Source organism: Ramularia collo-cygni (assembly GCF_900074925.1).
Source record: "Ramularia collo-cygni strain URUG2 genome assembly, contig: RCC_scaffold14, whole genome shotgun sequence".
In the NCBI taxonomy this organism is placed as follows: Eukaryota; Fungi; Ascomycota; class Dothideomycetes; order Mycosphaerellales; family Mycosphaerellaceae; genus Ramularia; species Ramularia collo-cygni.
The window spans coordinates 343293-356664 of record NW_019716268.1 but is presented as its reverse complement, the minus strand read 5'-3'; the positions used below and the strand labels follow the sequence as shown (position 1 = coordinate 356664).

The 13372-nt window shown below is 52.9% G+C and overlaps 5 protein-coding genes; 3 read left to right on the top strand and 2 right to left on the bottom strand.

Moving 5' to 3' along the window:
* Positions 1 to 1303: 1303 nt before the first annotated feature.
* Positions 1304 to 2143, top strand: RCC_08458 (uncharacterized protein; the record flags this gene model as incomplete). The annotated part of the gene is made up of 1 exon (XM_023773709.1): positions 1304 to 2143. One exon carries the CDS (start codon positions 1304 to 1306, stop codon positions 2141 to 2143), a length of 840 nt encoding a protein of 279 aa, XP_023629477.1.
* A 1651-nt stretch (positions 2144 to 3794) lies between these two features.
* Positions 3795 to 4620, bottom strand: RCC_08457 (related to mitochondrial peptidyl-tRNA hydrolase Pth2; the record flags this gene model as incomplete). XM_023773708.1 has 3 exons in its annotated part: positions 3795 to 3881; positions 3960 to 4180; positions 4317 to 4620. The coding sequence occupies 3 exons, from the start codon at positions 4618 to 4620 to the stop codon at positions 3795 to 3797; spliced, it is 612 nt and encodes a 203-aa protein (XP_023629476.1).
* A 692-nt stretch (positions 4621 to 5312) lies between these two features.
* On the top strand, positions 5313 to 7016 carry RCC_08456 (probable choline-sulfatase; the record flags this gene model as incomplete). The annotated part of the gene is made up of 1 exon (XM_023773707.1): positions 5313 to 7016. The coding sequence occupies one exon, from the start codon at positions 5313 to 5315 to the stop codon at positions 7014 to 7016; it is 1704 nt and encodes a 567-aa protein (XP_023629475.1).
* A 2168-nt stretch (positions 7017 to 9184) lies between these two features.
* Positions 9185 to 10306, top strand: RCC_08455 (uncharacterized protein; the record flags this gene model as incomplete). XM_023773706.1 has 3 exons in its annotated part: positions 9185 to 9343; positions 9423 to 9917; positions 9971 to 10306. The coding sequence occupies 3 exons, from the start codon at positions 9185 to 9187 to the stop codon at positions 10304 to 10306; spliced, it is 990 nt and encodes a 329-aa protein (XP_023629474.1).
* Positions 10307 to 12100: 1794 nt separating this feature from the next.
* RCC_08454 (related to dehydrogenases with different specificities (related to short-chain alcohol dehydrogenases)) lies at positions 12101 to 13065 on the bottom strand (the record flags this gene model as incomplete). XM_023773705.1 has 2 exons in its annotated part: positions 12101 to 12951; positions 13002 to 13065. 2 exons carry the CDS (start codon positions 13063 to 13065, stop codon positions 12101 to 12103), a joined length of 915 nt encoding a protein of 304 aa, XP_023629473.1.
* Positions 13066 to 13372: the final 307 nt, after the last annotated feature.

The window sequence follows — 13372 nt, the reverse complement described above, 5'->3', positions numbered from 1 at the left end:
GCCTGTACAGGAACCAACACTTTGTGCCACGGTTTCACGACTTTGACGCGAACGTGGCCAGCACGAGCCCATACAACCGGGTTGATCGATCATCACCTGTCACAGCCGGGATAGCGAGCAAAGATGTTACACCAACAGAACCCACAGAACAATGCCTTGTTTGAGCCTCTGATGATTGATGATGAATGGCACTGCGTTCGGCACCGATTGGGCAGCAGGTGGAATCCGCCGCCGACTGGGCAGCATGTGAAGGCCTCGGTGCTGTGTGCGCTCTCAACATTTCCCACTTTTCACAATCCACAATGGTCATCCACGTCTAGGCACACGACATCCTGCAGAAATCATTTCGCGGCCGCGGCCGCTGCCCTCCGTTCAGCCGTCCTTCCATTTTCGTACTCGCCTTACTTCGCATGCGGCGAGCTTACGTGCGATGGCAAAAGACAACCCGGTTGCGATTCCACTTAGCCATTGCTACAACGCCAATTGGGGTCGGATGAGTGTGCAGAGTATGCAACCTCCCGAGTTTGCCTCGACCGTTGCGCTTCTTTCTCGCCGCATGCCGTACCCTTGTACCCTTGTTAAGTACACGCGCAAGGCTGAAATGTGGCGCCCGGCAACCTCGAGGCCGGAATTTCTCTGCGCGGATGTTGCCCACGGCAAGACGCACATGCAAAAAAGTCGCACCGGCTCATGGAACAGAAATCGCAAAGTCTGTCGCATCGCAGATAATATTTCAGGCGAATAAGCTCCTAACCGAGACTCGGCAACGGTCGATCGTCCGCGATTGGACCTGCCCAGCAAATCTTGTGCCTCGTGGCCCGAGGCCGCTAAAAGGAGAAATTTCTGATTACTGGTTGCATCTGCAGGAACGGCCAAATCGCCATGGCAGCTAACGAATCAAGAACGACGGATCGTTTCTTAGGGTACTCCCATCGCAGGGATAATCCCACCCGAAAACTCAGACCTCAGGAATTGCCGCCGTCAGCACCGACTCCTAAGAGGTCACTGACATATCAAATCGGACCCACTATTGTTGCAAAGCAGCGCTCAACCTGGCAACAGAGTTTGCGGGATGGTTAAAGAAGAGGGACTGCCGCGCACCCTCCCTTGGATCTGACTACCACGATCTCTTTTCATCCCTACGGACGCGCTGAACGCTTCACGATTCCTTTGCGGTCATCACTCTTTTACTGCTTAGTACACTGTCTCTACGAACGATTGGGATCTCCAGATAGTTGCTTTTATCGCTCTACCTGCAGGACAGTCAACTTTTACATCCACCCAAACGACTTCAACCGCAGCCATGGTTAACGCAGCTCTTACATCGCTTGCCCTCTTCGGCGCCTCGGTCTCCGCCCTTGGTCGCGCGCACGTTGTCAACAAGTGCTCCTATGAAGTCTTCATGTGCGAGACCCCCGCCAGTGGCGGCGGGCAACAGACTGTCGACAAGACTCTCCAGCCTGGCGAATCCTGGGACCAGCAGTACACTTCCTTGTCCAATGGCGCTGGCTGGTCCATCAAGCTCTCCAAGACCGAAGGCGCATTCGGCGGCAACATCTTGCAGTACGAGTACACCTACCAGAACGACAACATGATCTGGTACGACCTGAGCTGTGTGGACGGCAACCCATGGGACGGTAACTGGGAAATCACCTCGGACAGCGACTCTTGCAACCCCAAGCAGCAGGCCTACCGATACGCGACTGATGATGCCTATGGCATGCAGTCCTGCGCGGCTTCGGATTCCATCACCGTCACCCTCTGCTCTGGCGAGGCCGGTGATGACTCCCCGGCAGGCTACTCCTCTGCATCTTCTGTCGACTCCCCAGCAAGCTACGCCCCTGCATCTTCTCAAGTCGCGCCAGCCAGCCACGCTGCACCATCCTCCACCAGCGCGGTTTGGGCTCCAGTCTACAACTTCGACGGCCCATCACCATCCTCCTCCAGCGCTGTTTGGGCTCCAGTCTACAACTTCGATGGTCCATCACCTACCGCCACCACCTTTGCGACCAAGACTACCGTTGCACCCGCATACGGCGGCGGCGCTGTTACCATCACCCAAGTCGTTACTGAGATCGCCACCGCGACCCAGTACGTCAAGAGGCATCAGCACCACCCTCGCGGCGCTCACCAGCACGCCTAGATGCTGCTGTAGCATCCATTTCCCTTTTACACTCACGACTTCTTCAATTCTAACGAGCTGGCTGGACGCTCCACTCATTCGCGCCGGCAGCGAATCATATTCAGGCATTACCCTTTGCATGATACCACCACCCCCCCAGGAAAAGAAAAAGAAGCTTTCGGCCATTCGTTCGAAACGAAGTCGTCTCGTTTTGCCGCGCGAACATAGACCTGTTTCGCCACCAAAAATCCGTCATCTTTACTATCCCTCCCTCCCTCCCGGACGAGCGCGCTGTGCCGCTGCCGCCGTCGAAATGGACATGACCGCTACGATCAAACGATGGAGATACGGTTTTAACTCAACAAAGGACAAACCGTTGATGGACACTGGAGCTCCACAGGCTTCAAACTTTAGATATCCCCAGTACATACTTTCCATTCTATATAGAAAAAAAGTTCTTTTACCCTACGATACGACAACTTTGATTGCATTCTACATTACATTCACTTGATGCAGCATGTATGCAACATGAGAGTACAAACAAAGGTCACGATATTTCACGCACGTATCAATCGGATTCCACACTTGGAATTCTTCACATGCATGGATGCCCTGCCCAACTCTAGACTAAACAACCCATCTCGCCGCGCGTCAAACGACGACGCATGCATACATTCAATTCGATTCAATCCAATTCGATTCGATTCGATTCGATTCGATTCAACCAAGAGAAAATCAATAGTTTCAACTCAGCAAGAATCAATGTATTGGTCAGACAGACCCTTCCGCCACGCGTCAAGCGGTGAGAAGGCGGCCGTCATTGTGTCGTCCAAAAAAGGAAACTTTCCCAAATCTGGTGTGTGATTGATTCTTCTATGCAGGGTAGGATCGAGCCGCATCGCATCGCCTCCTCCGAGGAAGAATAGGAAGTTTTACATTATTAATATTATTGATTACCACTTGTTAGGCGATTGGTAGTCGTCGGAGAAAATATGGTGCGTGGATTTTCTTTTGTCTTACCTATCCGGGCCGTTTTGTGTTAACCGCGTCAGCATTTAGGCTCGTTTGGGGTAGGTTTATTGAGAGGAGGTCTCAAAGTCGTCGTTACGATTTGCTTTTTTGATAGGTTCTAGACTTTTTCTTGGCGGTTTGCGTGAGAGTATCGATTGGGGAGAGAGGGAGAGAGATACTGTACCACTTTCGGYGAATTTGATGGTTTGAGTTGGGAGGTTYATGGTTCCATTGGAAAAGGTTCGCTTTTGGACGGCTTTTGGAGGATGATGGATCGGAATGTTTCTGCCTATTTTCTGACTAAGGTTGAAAGGATATTGGTCTGATTGTTATGGCTGTATTTCTATTGGGTGTTGTCATGGTCATTCTTCCGAAGATGGGCTCTTGGATCGAAGATGGGCTCGTGGATCGGACTATTGAATTGTGTGCTGACATGCAGGACGAGGTTCCGTGGCAGCGCATACATAGATCTTGGACGCGGTTCGCTTCACCAACATCACMATCCAAGCTATATCGTTGCTGGCAAATGTTGGTCGTTCTCGGTGCTTGACGTGATGATCCTTGCTGACAATAAGTACGCAAGATGGAATGCCCAAGCGTCCGGCCGCTCCAATGCGGCAGCCTTGATGGAGAGTCAAGGCAGGTCAAGATAGTTTTGTTTTCAAAGCAGCTTGAGATGTCCCGTGATCTGGTCGATAACGCTCTTGGGTGCTGGGCCGATTCCAAGCACGGTCGCTGAGCCGCTTGCCTGGTGCAGTCGTGTAAGTCAGGTCATCCAACCATGTCACGCTTCAATGAAAGCAGGCTACAGGGGAGAAAGACTTACAATCTGTGTGCGGCCGGCATCGTGGATGACTTGGGCGCATACGCCAAGACTGACGGCTTGCGCCTGCAGCATCAGCATAGCGTCCTCACTATCGACCTTGAGCGCTACTTTGGCCTGGCCCAATGTCTCCCATTGTTGTAAGAGAGGATGAGCTGGATCTGCGCGAAGCAAAGACTTGTAGCAGGCCAGGGTGGCGTGGCCGCACTGCGCACACATTTTACCTACCAGCGGATCATCAGTCTGCAGGCCCAGGATCTAGGACCAGATGTAGGAGCGAGAGATGATAAGAGAGCAAGACTTGACTGTTCTGGTCACATGCAGTGATATGAGCTTGCTCGAAGAGGAGAATCTACCCACCTTTGGTCATGCCCAAGTCTGTCCTGACGGCGAGCACCAGCTTGCATTCCTCTGTGCTGCCGGGGAACGTCTTCAACTCGCCGAGATCATCGGTGTGCGTTTCAGAAGCTGCATCGCTGCCGTCGCCACCGTCATCGTCGTCGGAATGGTCGTCGACCTGCTGCTGCGCGGACGGAGGAGGCCCACCAAAGACGCCGATGGACCTGGCGGTGCCAAGAAAGTAGCCAGTAATGCCCGCGACAATGGCCGTACCAATAGCGATGGCCGCGGCGGACGGAGGCCCACGGTCCTGGACATTGGCCATTTTGGCAAATTTGCGATTCCACAAGAACTGCGGTGAAGCAAGCAAGCGCGCTGAGTAATGTTATCGGGAGTCTTGGGAAACGGCGGCGAAATCTTTTTTAGCAGCTGTGCGCATGTGACGCCTCGCAACCTCCCTCTAGCGCAYAAAGGGCAGATTTGAACAACCTACGGTTTCTGCGCACCCGAACAACAAAGAGCTTCAGCAACAACCCCTTCCGCCCTTGCAATCCGCACAAATCCTGAACTCAGCAGCGAAGTCCGCGAACCAACTGGCGAGTTCAATTTTCGTGCACTCTGCTAAAGAGGAAGTCTCCCTTTTCTGCCCGGAAACCGACCAAGTCCCCGCCTACGCACCCCGGATCAACCCCCCTGGCGGCAAAAGCTTAACTTGCGTGATCACATTAACCAAAGCACGCGATCGTTTGGGAGGAAACGCATAGACAAGGCGTGCTCGGTGTATTTGTCTGGCATTCCTTTCATGATCACTTTTCTTCTTCCTTCCCCATCTTACCAACCATCCTGACTTGCTACCAATCCCATCACCGTCTTCTCAATTCGTCCTTGCACTTGAGTAATCTCCTTCCGCCCAGCCCCGGATTGAAGATATATAACAACATCCCTCTGAGCTGTGGACTGCTCCAAAGGCTTTCCTCAACCAACACTCAATTTACCAGCTCCAACATTCGCAACAACATGGATAACATGGAGCGTCTGCGCACGCAGCTGCCTGCCTCTCCACCAGAGTCTCCACCAGCGGGATTTGCTGGCCAGAATGGATTCAGCACTCCGCTGTTCCCCCAGCAGCCAAACATCCTGTACATCATGGCAGATCAACTGGCAGCACCGCAACTCAAAATCTACAACAAGAACTCACAAATCAAGACTCCCAACCTTGACAAGCTGGCGGAACAATCGGTCGTGTTTGACTCCGCATACTGCAACTCACCGTTGTGTGCACCCAGCCGCATGGCAATGATCACCGGACAGCTCCCCAGCAAGATTGGTGCCTATGACAATGCATCACCAATCCCCGAGGACACTCCAACATACGCGCACTACATGCGGAATGCCGGCTACGAGACCGTCCTGGGAGGCAAAATGCACTTCATCGGAGACCAATTGCATGGCTACGAGTATCGTCTGACGGCAGACATCTATCCAGCCGATTTGGGTTGGTCCGTGAATTGGGATGAGCCGGACACTCGTCTTGAGTGGTACCACAACAGCTCTTCCATCCTCCAGGCCGGACCATGTGTGCGGAGCAACCAGTTGGATTACGATGAAGAGGTCATGTACAGGGCCAAGCAATTCCTTTACAATCACGTCCGCCAGCCGCAAGGCAGCCGCCCATTCTGTCTGACAGTCTCTCTCACGCACCCTCATGACCCATACACCATCGAGCACAAGTATTGGAACATGTACGAGGATGTAGACATCGACATGCCCACCGTCCAAATGCCCAAAGACCAGCTTGACCCTCACAGCAAGCGTCTCCAGCACGTCTGCGACCTCAAGGATTATGACTTCACTCCCGAGCAGATTAAGCGTGCCAAACGAGCATACTATGGCTCCGTCAGCTATGTTGACGACAACATTGGCAAGCTCATGGAGACCCTCAAGGAGTGCGGCTTGGCTGACAACACCATCATCATCTTCTCGGGAGACCACGGCGACATGCTCGGCGAGCGTGGGTTGTGGTACAAGATGTCGTATTTTGAGTCGTCGGTTCGAGTTCCCATGCTCTTCAGCTACCCAAAGCTTTGGGCGCCACACCGCGTTCCCCAGAACGTCAGCACTCTCGACATTCTCCCCACTCTCGTCGACATTGTCGGTTCCCGTCTCGAGAAGGATCTTCCAATGGATGGCGTGTCCATTGTTCCTCACTTGAAGGGCAAAGACACCCACGATACCGTCTTCGCGGAGTACATGGGCGAGGGTACCATTGCTCCACTGATGATGATCCGCCGGGGTTCGTGGAAATACATTACCTGCCCCGAAGACCCAGATCAGCTGTACAACCTAGCAGACGACCCTCACGAGTTGGTCAATCTGGCAACCAGCAACGATGAGGCAATCAAGAAGCAGTATGACGCCTTTGTCGCAGAGGCGAAAGCCAAGTGGGACATGCCAGCCATCACCAAAGACTGCAAGCGACGTCAGCGCCAGAGACGTCTCTGTCAATCTGCCCTCAAGAAGGGCAAGTGGACCAGCTGGGACTACCAGGTTCCAGACAACAGTCAGGACAAGTACATTCGCAGTCACATGGACCTCGACGACCTGGAGCGGCGTGCGCGTTTTCCCATTGTTGATACTTATGGCAATATCAAACCCATTGCACCAGTTGGCAAAGAAGGATCCTTGAAGCTACCTCACCAGGCGGGTGCGTTTGGGCAATAACGAACTTKTTCGTGCATGCCCGCCTGTGTTTCAGATCGTCGCTCCACGGGAGCCGTTTGGGAGATCGGATTTTCGGTGCTGTGCAACGTCGTTCTGCCAACGTCCCGAGTTCTGTACCTCGGTACTGAGCTTTGGAAATGCCGACGATGAGCAACGCCCATGATGAAGCGTTTTCAGCGAGTGCTGTTTTTGATTTTGGAAGCGATATTTGGCGCAGGATATAGCGCTCTGTGAGTCTGGTACACGGTTGCTGTGTCTACCAGTTGGCATTACATGTCGGAGTCATTTGGGCGGTGGGTTTGGATGGGTGGGTTTCATCAGGTGTATACCCGGCTGGGCGTTCTCCTCCAAGAAGCAAGGAATGTAACATCCTAATTGAAAAAACCGTGGAATGCCTCTTTTCCGATTCGAGCAATGTGAAACAGCTATGGCATGGAACATTCCTCTCTTCTATACAAACGGCTGCAATGTGGTTGTCAGATCCCAGTCTTTTGAGATGTAAGCGAGTATGCCGTGAGCCGTTGCTCAATCGCATGGTGCGTTCTTCCAATTTTGGATAGAGTTCGTTAGATGTATTGGAGGATCCTCAACGAGATGTGTGCCCGCGAGGTTGCATGACTGGTAGCGCCGGGAGATGGCATAGCATTGGTCACGACACGAGCGTGGCGTCGCCTGTTGCAGCAATGTTCTGTCGGTACCTAGGCGTCCAACAGAAGAAATCTGCACCGCACAGCACCAGAAAGATGTAGCCGCGCAACGATGACGCTGAACGTGTGCGGATTGAGGTTGTCCCGTCTTGGCTGTACTCACCCATCAACAGATCGGTGCCGGTGGTCCTGTGAGTGGGATGCTAGTGCATAAGTGGGATTTGTTATCGCAAAAGGAAGGAGTAGAGACAAGGACTTTTTCAAGACTCAGGAGGCCTGTAACAAGAACAGAGTCTGCGACCATGTGTTTCCAATGTGTTGATCCCCGCACGTGGTGGGTATGTGGAGGAAATTGTCAGTAGTTGGCCAAATTTCAATAGAATTCAGCGAGCAATGCAGGAGAAATTGGGTTGCACAACGGGCGCACCGGCCTTGRGTGTTGGAAGTTGGGACATGCGACGAACCGCCCTGCGCAGGCACAGTCGTTTCGAGTGGCAAACGGGGCGGCGGCGAAGAGCGATCTAGTGCATCACCGTTGGAAAGCGGGCAATTAGTGCGATCTTGACTCGAAGGGGAGGCGTTACCAGATGTTGCTGGGGGTAMGGCACGGCAGTCACTTTGGACGCATGTAGCATTGCGATACGACACAGCTGATGAACAACGCAAGAGAGAGGCTGGCGAGGTTGGAGACACCTGTATGCAGGAAGACGACCCGAGAGCTCTTTGAGCTCGGTGGACACAGCGCCAAAGCTGCATGCGGACAGCGGCTAGCCACCTTTGCAGAAACCTTGTACAGTGAGATCGAATCTTGTACCATCCAAACGACGTTAGAACGGGTAACGTCATGAACGACCGGAGACTACTCGAGAGACTACAGCGTTGAGTGATTTTGGGACGGGAGACCGTTTCCCGCCTGATCGGAGGCTTGACAATTGGCCCGAGGAGAGAACACCTCAGGAGCGTTGGCGGCCAAACGCACGTGCATCAAAGCATAATCCCAGGAGCGACTCGGACGGGCCATGATCAGGCGAGCATGTCCTGTCCTGATGGCAGGAGCATGAAAGGTGACGCATTGAAAGCTTGCAGCAAGTACGCGCAGCTGTGACGACGAGGTTGGAAGTCGCAGTGGTAGATACGAGGAAATCGAAGCTCCGGACGCGTGCACATCAACTCGCTGTCTGTTTTCATGAGAGCAACCGTTCGCGGCAATTGGTCAGGGCTTTGTTAAGCTTTTAGCGGGCAGATTTCATCGCTGTTGCTACTGGGGCGCGACGGAGCTAGTTGCATTAGTGTTGTTTGTGTGGGTCTTCTCCTGCCACACAAGGGGTTGCTTGGAGTCCACCTTCCCATATATCATTCCGACCCTCCGCGAGCAATAACACTTCTCCCATCATCCGACTCACATTCGCTTTCCGTCGACATCAACATCTCCATCCGCCATCAACGCTTCAACTTGCATATATTACCAGAAGCACTAATACCACCACTCTAATCACCACCAAACCCACATCACCAATCAAAATGCTTTACGCCATTGCACCTCTCGCCCTCGCGGCCATTGTCGCCGCCAACCCAATGCCTCAGGCCAGCTCCGGCGAGTGCTCTGAGAACTACCCAGGAACTTTCCAGATCCAGGTTGTGAACCAGACCACCCCAACCAAGCGCATGGCATTCGAGAAGGTGAGTCTCCGCTGATCACCGAACCGCCGCTGTCGTCGCGGCGCAGCGCCTTCCGTACAAACACTGACACATGAAACAGCGTCAATCCAAGGCTCTCACCATCACCCTCGAGAACGGTGTCCTCACCGACGACCAGGGACGCACCGGTTCCATCGTCGCCAACGAGCAGTTCCAGTTCGACAACCCCGTCCAGCCTGACGCCAAGTTCACCTCTGGCTTCTCCGTCTGCAATAACGGCTCTCTCTCCGTCAGTGGTGACTCCACGTTCTACCAGTGCTTGAGCGGCACCTTCTACAACCTCTACGACGAGGCCACCGCCGAGCAGTGCAGCCCAGTCTACATCCAGGTCATCAACGCCATGGGCGGTGCTACCCCATCCATGCCCGTGTCCCAGATCCCCGACGGCCAGGTCACCGGCTCTCCCGTCTCCCAGATTGGTGACGGTCAGATCCAGCAGCCAACCGGCAACCCAATCACCCAGATTGGCGATGGTCAGATCCAGGCCCCTACCGGCTCTCCCGTCACCCAGATTGGTGANAGCCAACCGGCAACCCAATCACCCAGATTGGCGATGGTCAGATCCAGGCCCCTACCGGCTCTCCCGTCACCCAGATTGGTGATGGTCAGATCCAGGCCCCTACCGGCGCTCCCGTCTCCCAGATTGGTGATGGCCAGATCCAGGCCCCTACCGGCTCTCCTGTCTCTCAGATCGCCGACGGCCAGATTCAGGCCCCAACTGGCGCTCCCGTCTCCCAGATCGCCGACGGTCAGATCCAGGCCCCAACTGGCGCACCTGTCTCTCAGATCGCCGACGGCCAGATCCAGGCTCCTACCGGCAACGGCACCATGCCAATGACCCCATCTGCCACCTACTCTGCCCCAGCTGAGTACTCCGGCGCCGCTTCCCAGCTCAGCGCTGGTCTCTTCGGTGTCGCTGGTCTCGTCGCTGTTGCCATGCTTTAAGAAGCTCACTTCACTTCTTGAAGTTCGCTTCAGAGCCTAGTTGAAAGACGGGCAACGACATTTCACGRCGGCGCTATCATTTGACGGCTGTCCACATGGTTTTGGCTACGATTTACATTGTGCATATGACGAACATTCTCTCAGTCGTCTTTGGGCCCGCGACGTAACGGGATCACAGCACCCAGCGGGGGGGAGACATGGCACTCACTGGTCATRGTAATGTTTAGTATTACAGGAAAGATGGCTGCAGTCTGTCATTGCTGGCATCATGTTGCATAGCGTATCCATTAGCAGTTCAACCATCCGTAAAGGATAGTTGTTTAGCAGGCGGTCAAATACAATCAATCACTTCAAAAAAAACATCAACGGAACTCCCATCTCACTTGCATTCATTCCTACGTGAAGTCGCTGTCTCTTTAGGTCCTGCATGACTGACTCGTCCGCTGACATTGACCGCATCAGGAAGGTCCTTCAATCACACGCCATGACCTGGGGCGCCGCGCGTCCAAGCGCCGAGCCAAGGGGCTTTTTCGTTGAGCGACCCACCCTGTCCACTGTTCTCCGCCACCATCGTGGGGATTGCAATGCGTGGATGTCGCCGCACGCGATCGGCCTTTAGAACTGGCCAATGATCCGTCCACGGTACAAGCGAGAAGCGGGAGGTAGGTAGGTACTCCGCAGTGAGTACATCACAAACGAGCCAACGAGCCAAGAAAAGAGCTTCCGCGGTAGGAGTAAGGTAGTTAGCGAGGTTAAAGTAAAAATGTACCTTTGTCGTGTCCTTTTTCGAAGAGTTTACTGGTCAGGAAGCTTAAAAAGTAAAGTACAGTACCTAAGGTAGGAACGACATACGAAACGAAACGAAATGTTCCCTCCATTGATGATGATGATGATGGATTATAGGTGTCTTGAATCGTTGATTTTTATGAGTTCTCGTCCTTTGAATCTTTCATTTGGTTCCATGAGTAAGGTAGGGTAAATGATTGTCTTTTTGGGAGTTGATGAGAATTGGATGAGGCGATCGGGTTTTGCATGCATGCATGCATGGTGGATGTTTGGTTGCTACATAAACCCTAACCCTAACTCTGTCGTCAGCTATGGAAACAACTCTTCTTCGTTTATGGTTTTCTTTTTGATAGTTGGCTTTTGGTGGTTATTGTTGGGGTTGGGTAATGGATTTGTTAATACGCTTAATAGTGTTTCTATTTGTATGCGTTCTTGCGAGTAAATGCTAGTGCTCTAAGTAGGTATGTGGAAACTCAAGTACAATAAGTAGGCAGCGGATGGATAAGCTATCATCGTTCAACAAGAAGGAGTAATATTGACATGAGGACTACAAGTTCCAATCGCTTCTACACTATTGCATAACATGATTGATAGAAATTACAAAATTGCACTCGCGTGCGTGTATCAGGAGGTTATCTATCTCGTCGACKTAAAGTACTCGACGTGTTGCATCAGCAACAGGTCTTCTTTCTCCATTCGCTTCAGCGCAACTCGATCGAGATACGTGACGACCTCATAGGACGCGCTGACAGAAACTTATACTGCCTCCAGAGGTGTACGCGCCCAAGAATTGCTGACATCCTGACTCTGACTCTACTACTCGTTTTTCTCTCGTCCGGGGCACATGGAAGCCATTGMCATTCCACTGTGCGAAAAGCGCAAGATGTGAACCATTAAATTGCTGGTCGAACACGGCACTCAACGGCACCCAATCAGTCTAAAGCTAGAGGATGCATAGCAGAGAGACATGCTCGGTAGCCGTTCCGCTCAAGAGCGTGCCACATACTTCTAAGTATCCAAGGTATATGGCTGCAACGCCTGCTCTGTCCACTCCCAAAGCTTTGCTGCCAGCTTCTCGTCATGACTGAAGTTTGTGCGCTTGCCAGGCTCCGCAATGGGTGCGTAATAGGCGCCATTATCGATCGAGTCCCGCGACGCTGTTGCTCCCCACAGCGAATTCTTGCAACCATCTTCTGGTTTGATCACTTTCGACGTCGCGTAGACGAGAAGACGATCGGCGAATCCAAGACCGCCTACTAGTTCCGTACCGACAACGCCGGGATGAATAGCGATGGAAGTCAAGTTCGGGTAGTGCTTGGCCAATTGAGCGGCGTACAGGACGTTTGCGAGCTTGCTCTGACCATATCGCTTCCAACGACCCCCAAAACCCAAATCTTGCATCGTCTTGAGATCTTCAAATACGATGCCTCCACTGGGCGCAAGCATCATGCCCTCCGAAGTGAGCGTAACAACGCGGGAATCTCCAAAGCGGGCTTGGGTGGCAACAAGGATTGGCAGCAGGAGCTTGACTAGCAAGGCATGTCCGAGATGGTTTGTAGCAAATTGTATTTCATACCCATCGACACTCAGTCCTAATGGTGTCGCCATAATACCTGCATTGCAGACGAGGATATCCAAGCGGCCATTCAGCTTCGTCCAGAAGGAAGAAACGGCATATTTGGTGGCGTCAAGTGAGGCGAGATCCATGTGTAGGAACTCAGCGCGAACCTGAGGGTGCTTCTGCCGCAGCGTTACAATAACATCGTCGGCGCGAGCTTGGTTCCGACCGGTGAAAGCTATCAAAGCAGGGTTGCAAGCGGCGAAAGCTAGCACCATTTGACGGCCGAGACCAGTCGTGCCTGTACTGTTCAGCTACTGCGTTGCGGAGAGTGGAAGCACCCAAGCATACCGCCAGTGATAAGGATATGGCGGGCGGTCTKATCCGGCAAACTGTCCAGGCTGAAGTCCCTCATCCTCGTGGGGGTTTATTCTTCACTATTGTAATATCAGTGTACTAAGGTCAGTGATGATGGAATACGAGGCTTCGAGTGTGTCCAACTTGTGGACAGGGATGTGCGCATGTATGTCATCCACATATCAGAATCGGACGAATTGTTCGCCCGTCCTGCTCCATCTCTCTAGGCAACATGCAGCTGACACCGAATCTTTGTGTGCAGTTCTCCCGAAGATAGTCGCAGAAGGCGAAGGTAGGACCATGTACTGTGGAATTTGGACCTTGCCTTTAATCCTATAGTGCCCTCGTCAAGAGTATTATCGAGG